The 8172-nt window shown below is 49.3% G+C and overlaps 1 protein-coding gene across 1 annotated transcript; it reads left to right on the top strand.

Moving 5' to 3' along the window:
- Nucleotides 1-205: 205 nt before the first annotated feature.
- tcf21 (transcription factor 21) lies at nucleotides 206-1627 on the top strand. Its single transcript, XM_037244881.1, has 2 exons — nucleotides 206-843; nucleotides 1240-1627. Exons 1-2 carry the CDS (start codon nucleotides 388-390, stop codon nucleotides 1327-1329), a joined length of 546 nt encoding a protein of 181 aa, XP_037100776.1. The 5' UTR covers nucleotides 206-387; the 3' UTR covers nucleotides 1330-1627.
- Nucleotides 1628-8172: the final 6545 nt, after the last annotated feature.

The raw sequence follows: 8172 nt of genomic DNA, 5'->3' as shown, positions 1-8172 counted from the left end.
CTGATGATTTGAATCATTTTCTCAATACAAGCACGATGCAACTTACTAAAAGAGAAGCCCCCCAAAATCTCATCTAAGAGTCTTCAATGAGATTTTTTTTTTCCCATGGTGAAATATGAGCACTAAACAACGTCGGATATCCAGGCCAGCGCATTTTTGTGAGCGTCCAATAAAAAGTGAAGCGTTTGGGAGGTCCGTGCAGGTTTTTTTTTTTTCTCTCCTCCCATCCGTGCAGGCCGCCGCCCTCGCGCTGCTCACGGAGATAAAACAAAGTGAGCGGCGACGCTGTCCGCCACTCATGAGCACAGCCAGGCAGCCCCCGGGAGCTGACGTCCTGAAGCCGGCCTTCTCCGCATACCAGCGCCAGCACCACCCGTCCGTCCCGCCATGTCCACGGGTTCCCTAAGCGACGTGGACGACGAGCTGCTACTGGACGGCCTGCTCAAGTTGACCTCGGCCGACAGCGCCGAGGACAGCTCCAACGGCGAGGGCCGGGCCGTTGACACCGCCGCGCGCGCGCCGCGTACCAAGCGGCGCAGGACTGCGTCGCGCAAGGCCGCGTCGCGCAAGTCCTGCGTGGGAGAGGAAGGCGGTGGCGGCGACGGCGTCCAAGGGGAGGGCAAACAGGTGCAGAGGAATGCGGCCAACGCGCGCGAGAGGGCGCGGATGCGCGTGCTGTCCAAGGCCTTCTCGCGGCTCAAGACGTCCCTGCCGTGGGTGCCGGCCGACACCAAACTGTCCAAGTTGGACACTTTGCGCCTGGCGTCCAGCTACATCGCGCACCTGCGGCAGGTGCTGGCCAACGACAAGTACGAGAGCGGATACGTCCATCCCGTCAATCTGGTGAGTGCTAGCTTGGAAAAATGGAAAATCTGACTTGCAATTGCACAACTGGCCTTTATAGATTCATACCAAAAGGGAGTTGTGGTGGCAATCCAGGTTCCAATCCAATGCACAGTGAAAGTGTCGCTGTTATATACTGCTAAAGTAATCTTCCATTTTGTGTCGCCATGAAAATTATTTGAATTATTCGAACGTTTCTTCTGCATGATGCTCTTTTTTGACCGTTTATTTTTAAAAAATGTTATTATTCTTTTCATTATTATTTATTTATTAGGCCAACATTTTTGCATTGATTTTAAGAGCAGTCCTGATCTTGATTTCAGCTGAATGTGAATTTCGAACAGATGAACACAACCAATCCGTATTTAATGTTAAAAACGATTTTTGCCTCCACAGACGTGGCCCTTCATGGTTGCCGGCAAGCCTGAAAACGAGCTGAAGGAAATGTTGAGCTCGGCGCGCTTATGCGGCCCCACCGCATCCTGACCAAAACACACTTTGGATACCCCCCCGTCATGCGCACGTCTTATCTCCGCAGACTTTTCGAGTGGGAATAACGGAGGGCTGCTTGGAGGGAAGGCACGCGTGCCCTCCTCCTCCTTTCGTTCCCGTAACAAGAAACTTATTTAAGTGCATTTTTTTTTTACATCACTCTTTATTGTCTTTGCTGGCCCAAGACAAATTGGCATTCTCTTTGGCATATGTACTCTGCATCAACATTTTTTTTACGTCTCTGAAATTGTACAGATGCTCGAAATATACAATCTCTATTTGTATCACTTGACGCTTTGTGTGTGTTTTGTGACCTCACCTCGGTTTTCCCCCTTTGGGAATAATAGGCCAAGCCGAGCCGATACGCGGCGGGCGGTGTTGTTGCTCAAAGATAACGCTGGATGTGGTTGCCTTTGCAAAAATAAACGCTGGACAGCCACAGATTAGGCTGAAAAGAAGAAAAAAAGGCAAGGCTTGGATAGATTGAAAGAAAAAAAAGCGAACCATGAGTTAAAGGCTCATTAATGACAAATTAATGGTGGGAATGAAAGGAAAAGAAAAAGGGGAAAAATGTGCGTTAATCCTGCCCAGAGCGCTTGTTTTAATTCTGCTGGGTTATGACCGGCCATGTTTACATCCCGCAGACAGTTATTTATGCATTCTGACAAAAGGCCGCTCTCTCTCTCTCTCTCTCTCTCTCTCGCTGATAGCATCCCCCCCTTCGTCCCAATTCTGTTGGCAAACACACGCACTTTAAATCTTACAGGAAAAGCACGTGTACCAAAACAATCCCATGAAAGTGTTTGGCCGTCGCTACGTTTGCGCTCAGCTCGCCTTGACAAGATGGCGCTAAGAGACGCGGCGGTCGTGTCACTTGAAGGGCCCTCACCTAATACATCAGCGCTGGCCTGGCAGCACACCCTCGACCCATCTCAACAGAACCCTTTGAGGGACCACCTGGGAGAAAATAAACTTGGCCGCCTGCCCTCCAGCTCGAGGAAGAGGGATTCCCATACTTGCTAATAGTTTTATTGGAGCTCAGCCCAAATGGAAAAAAAGACAAGCAGGAGTGACCAGGACACATTTTGTTACAGCTGATGCTGTCATTTGTTGTACTCACAATTTAGGAGGGGAGCTCTTGTAAAACGACTGCATCACTCATCTAGTTAAGAATTTTTTTCTTTTTCTTCAAAGTATTAAAAAAAAAACAGAAAAGCAGAAGAGTGAATGGATGGATGGATGGATGGATGGATGGAGGTGGAGAGCAAGCCCAAACGTTTGTGTGTGCATACTGTATATTGTGAGGCTGCCATCTAGCGGTAGCTAAAAGTTGACCTTTTATGTCGTCGAAGATTAAATGTGTGCTGCTCATACCTCACAGTCAATGAGACTTGGCTGGCTGTCAAACTTGCTTCCTTCCCTCCAGTCAAGTATCTGGTCCTTATTTTGTGGGATGGATGATGTCTCAGCGTATGGGACGGATGGTCGTTCTCGTGTCTCGGCTGTTTTCCTTCTGACCACAAGATGGCAGCATCACGCTTGGAAAGTGGCGCCTCACTGGAAGAGAAGAGGATGCTCAGTCCAGATGGAATAACATGTCAACGATGAGAGCTGGGCTCATCGTTCACATTGGCGGCTTGCACATTTGCTAGCTGGCTCTTTGGTGGGGCTTAGCAGACTCAATTTGTCTCCACCAGAACACCACCATCAAGACAAAACCACAAGATGAGTTTCACAACTACTGCAAGGGATTCAGAAAGCTGTAGCAATGAGCTTTTTTTTTTGCAGAGAATGAAGAAGAATATATGTTGCTGTTTTGGTTAAAGCGTTATACTAACTGTTAGCCCACACATGAAATATAGCCATGATAGCATTAAGCTAGCAGAGCAGTTGTTCAAAATACACACTATGTTTAGTTTGACATTCAAATCCGGCCAACGTACTGGAACCTCAAAGCTTCTTAAATTTTCTCCGTCATGACGTCGAGCCTTTGATTTTTCGGTACGGTCCGATCCAATTACGGCGATCAAAGCACGGGCCGAGGGTAAAGGAGGTCAGCCGCCCGACACACACACATCCACGCCGTAAGAGCGGTCGGTGTTAGTCGACGGAAAGGGGCGCCGTGCTAAATGATGTTTGACCAGGTGGGCACAATTACCTGGTGCGTGGGCAACAATTACCACGCGTGTTGTTTTTACAGGATTCAAGTCCATTACAATTAGGGGACACGAATCACAATCACCTGCCGTGTGTTTTTCCAGCCGCCGCCGCCGCCGCAACCCACTCGCGACACCAGATTTCCTGGTACTTTCCTTCTTATTAACGCCACTTAGAATGATCGGGCGCAGACAAGCGGGATTCCGCACAAGTGTCCCAACAAGTGGCCATTCATTCCACCACGACATTCGCAGGAAGCCAAAGCGCGACGGGTCAGTGCGTATGGAGGAGCGCAGAAGAGAACAAGCTCTCACTGTTGAGTCCTATGAGGACGCTAATCCCACTGTATGTGTGTTAGCATTAGCGCTTCTGTAGCCAAAATCACTCACAGGTGACATTTGCTTATTTGGTCTCAATTAAGTGGAATTAAAAGTCGCTTCATAAAATCTCAGCAAAAGTAAAACACACCCAACATCTCGGTTTTTGGGCCTTCAGTGGAGACTTAAACCAAGAGAAAAGTTAGTACAATAAATTGCTGGAAGAATAGGTGATGATCGGCCAGTTGCTGTTCTCGACCACTCGCTCCCAAAAACGGGAACACCTCTGAATACGGCCCGGCCCACACGTGGATTCAATTACGATCCCGTGGAATTCCGCAAAAGTGGTCGGCAATAAGGAAAATATTCTTCTAATCTGGGGTCTTCCTCACACTGGGTGCGAAGGAAATATAAAAGGGGAGGGGCGGCGGGGCGGAGAGGGGGGTCCCCGTTTAATTGGGTCCAGATTTGACCACCCGATTGAAAAAACACCGGGAGGGGATATTGCTTGCTTGTGTGTGAATCAATGGCCAAATGGCTTATAGGAAGCAGATGGAGAGAAGCACAGAAAGAAAACAGTGATTTCCACAAGAGACCACAACGGAAAACAGAGCGCGGGCGGCGACACAAATTAGCGGCAATACGAGGGAAGGTCACCAAAATGCAACCGCACGTGACACAATTGCAGCGCGTTTGCAAAACAGCCTGCGTGAGTGTGAGCTGTGGCCGACAGCAGCTTTGGCAGGAGTGACTTTTTGAGCGTCTCTCCTTTCCTCACTGGCATTACATTACTGTTTTTATCTATAGTCTGATTGATAGAAGGGCGTAAAAGCAATCGGATCTATGGATGCCGGTCCACTTTTTTGGATGCATCCTGGAGCTAGGTGAGGGACACCGCAATGTTTTTTTGGGGGGGGGAACATATTGATTCACCTTTCTGTCCATTTTTCCTCTCTCTGGAAGCCATTTGTCCACCTCGGTACTACTGATGCCCTTCCGGAGAGCCGAGTGTCAGCTTTCGTCCCCAAAGGATCACCCCCATGCATTTTTAATGGACACACTCATGCAGCGGACAAATGATTTTTATTTTTGACGGGGCTGGGTGGAGGCTGGAGCGGGTGGCTCCTGTTACATAGGGATGATAGCGAGTGTGAGCACGCACGCACGCACGCCCTAGTGAGCACGTGCGCACACACACACACCAACACAAACAGAGGCAAGAATGAGCCCCTTGATAAGATCACCTGCATTAAAAACTTGCCATCCATGCGTGTTTTTGCAAGTCATACATGTGTGCTTACTGCTCTTGCACGCACGCACGCACATCCTCCACTTGCCACGGAGTGTTTGCCTAAATGTCCACTTGAGTTATGACGGGCTCCCGTCCAAGGCAGCCGGCCCACCGAGGCCTTCATTAAATGAGGATTAGAGTGGCTCTTGAAGGCCACTAACGGCGACTTGAAAAGCCGCTTTAATCCCAATCAAATCAAAATTCGAATCGGCACAGTGAGAGCGAGCGTCACGACGAGGGCCAGATAAAGAGTACGATTCCGCGGAAGTCGATCACTTTGACCAACCGGCCGTCTTCGAAAGACAGATGCAAAGAAAAGTCAAGGCAATGTCATTTTCCACAAGAGAGGAAAATCACGAGGAAAACGCGGGGCAGGTTGGCCGAGAGTATTCCCAGGTGCGACCGCAGCGTTCCCTCCGTGCACTTGAACTAACCACCGACTGTGCGTGCGTGCATGCGTGCGCGTGGAGAATGTGACTTTGAATTTGTTATCATTGGCTGGAACATTTCAGTTCAGCTCCAGTTTAGCTGCGAGCGAGGGAAAAAGGAAAAAAATACAGGCCGACACATTTGCACTGATAATGACAAATGAGCCCAAATGTCTCTCCATTCTATTTTTAACACCGCGTACGTACAAGTTTGAAGGCCTCTTTTCGATGCCCATCATCTTCCCGCTTGTCTGGTCTCGTCTTGACCCAGCTCCACTTGCTCTGGCTCCAATCCCGCCATGCCTTTTCGGATCGGAAGGGGGGTGGGGGCTTGTGGGACCACCCTGGGGAGAAAATGGGGAGCGAGGGGAATCACGTTACTCCCCAAAAATGCATAAGGCCTACAAAAGAGCAATGAGACAGGAGGGTGACGGAGACAAGGCTGCTGGATGGGAGGGGGAGACAAGGGGGGACAAGGGGGGAGGGAAACAAGAGAGCACATGAAAGAGTGCATTAGTGATGGGGGGGTTGATTGGGATGGAGGGATGAGGAGTGCTGAAAGGAGGAGACTGATCACCGTGTTTTCTTTTTTTGCTCTTACAATATGAATCAAATCTTCATACACAAAGTCACAAAATGACAATTAGCAAAGGTGGCAAAAAGCGGAAGTCAACATGGCAACCGTGAGCGAGGCTGCATAAATCTTCCTCTCATGCGTGTCCGTGTCAGCATCCATTCAAGTTCACGCACAATCCTTCATTGGGCTCAGCGGTGCGTGTTTGATTAAAGTGATAAATATCCCGCCGCAGAATGAAACACGTGTAACCGGAGCTCGACTGCGAGCGGATGATGCGGAAAGGCGCTCTGGACAATAAATAAAAAAGCCTCGTCCCTGCTCAACTTAATTCATTGTTCCTGCGTACGTTTCACTCAACGCTTCCGGCCAGTCTCCCTAGGGGGCGCTGTGAGTCAGGGCCAACTTGGACATTTCATTGGCACGCACGCACACGCACATTCAGTGCCTGGTTAAAAAAGATAAAGACATTAACAGTAACCTGATGCTGAGTGAGTATTGATCCACTCTCGGGAGGATTGAGAGTGAAAGAAGAGCAGACAGCACTTCATCTAAGCACTTGACCATTTCTTTTCGTGTGTGTGTTGGTGATTATGATGGATGCTTCAATTCTTCGAAATTGCTGCTAAATCATACACAATGACGTCATGATGTTTAAATGACTGTTGGCAATGGAGGAACTGAATAAGAATTGAGTGGGGAGGGGGGGGCAAGTGGGGCCCATCTCCATTCATTTCCTCCTCGCCACCTTTTCTTCCCTCTCTCCTTATTCTCACTTAATTTTCTCCCTCTCTGTTTGTTTTGCTTTATTCTTTCATTAGTTGGAACAACATAGCGGGCATTCCAGCTCGCCATTTGTGGTGGCCACTGAGAGCGAGAGAGAAGCAGAATAGATTTAAAACTGGCTCGCCATGATAATGCATAACATGACAAACTACAGTCATGGTGTTTGTACTTGATCAAAAATGTCCACCCCCTTTTTCATTTCTCCTGCCATTTCTTTTTTATGTAAAGTGCGGGTAGCTTGCAAGGTCACTTGTTGCGAGGCAGAATTTGCACCGGTGGGAAAAACGTACTGATTTTCAAATCGCTCCCACAGCACAAGCAGCAAACTATAGTGGGGCACCGCTGTACTTGCCCCCAACATATAAATAAAAGCAGAATTTCAGTCAATGTGTGTTTTTTTTTTTTTTGACTGTCTAAAGAATAAATCAAAGAGCATATTTTGTGTGCAAGCCAGCCGCTCGCCCGTGCGTGGGCGGACTCTGCTCACGTACTTAAATACGATGTCTGCGCCTATAAAACATTCCCTCCCTCCGCATTAAGCCAAGCGTCCTGGAACGGGGCGCGCTAACTCCCTCCAAAGCTCCCCCGAGAGTATCGCGGCTGTTGGGATGGGAAACAAAGTCAAGAGTGTGACACGGAAAGCAAAAATGAAAGCAAAATACTATCTTTCCCGCCAGCTCTTTTCGACTCCTTTTAAATCCCGCAGGTCGGTGTAGCCTCCTTTTAAATCACGTGTAGCGAATGTCGAGGGTCAAAGGCCCATTCTGCGCCGATCCCCAAAAATATTGTGGTGGGTGACTGAAATAGCGCTCATTTGGGCCGGCGGTAGTAATAATCATAAATCAGCTGCCAAGCGCTGCCATGTGGCATGCCGGGCTGCGCCACTAATGGCCCGGCCCATCTTTCAGCGGGTATTTTTATCTTTGCACCCTGACACTCCGGACTTTCTGGAAGCAACCTCTCGTTTTACCTCGTCAGCACCTCGGGCCAGTGCGAGCGCGAGTTCCGTGCGTATCTATAAATACCGGTGAGCCGGCGGCCATTTTCTTTTTGGCCCGGCGAGAAGAGGGAGTGCCGTGACGGGCTTAGTGGCATTTTTTTTTTTTTAAATAGCTCGCCACCCTTGCGAACAACAAGTGGCCTGACAAATAGAGAGGCGCATCTGCTGCCGCCTCGAAAAACACCTGGACGCATTTGCTTTGCGCGTGCCAAGTGTTCCAAGCTGGCCCGACACGCAGCGGCGGAGGCGGCGGAGGCGGCGACTCGCCCGCCCGCCGCTGCAGC

Source organism: Syngnathus acus, chromosome 24 (genome assembly GCF_901709675.1).
Source record: "Syngnathus acus chromosome 24, fSynAcu1.2, whole genome shotgun sequence".
Classification (NCBI taxonomy): Eukaryota; Metazoa; Chordata; class Actinopteri; order Syngnathiformes; family Syngnathidae; genus Syngnathus; species Syngnathus acus.
This window is presented reverse-complemented; position numbering and strand designations above follow the sequence as displayed.

Bases quoted from the DNA above. Each gene is read 5' to 3' on its own strand.
- tcf21 (XM_037244881.1), top strand. From the start codon at position 388: ATGTCCACGGGTTCCCTAAGCGACGTGGACGACGAGCTGCTACTGGAC. The intron at 844-1,239 runs GTGAGTGCTAGC...TTGCCTCCACAG, and splicing joins ACGTCCATCCCGTCAATCTG to ACGTGGCCCTTCATGGTTGC.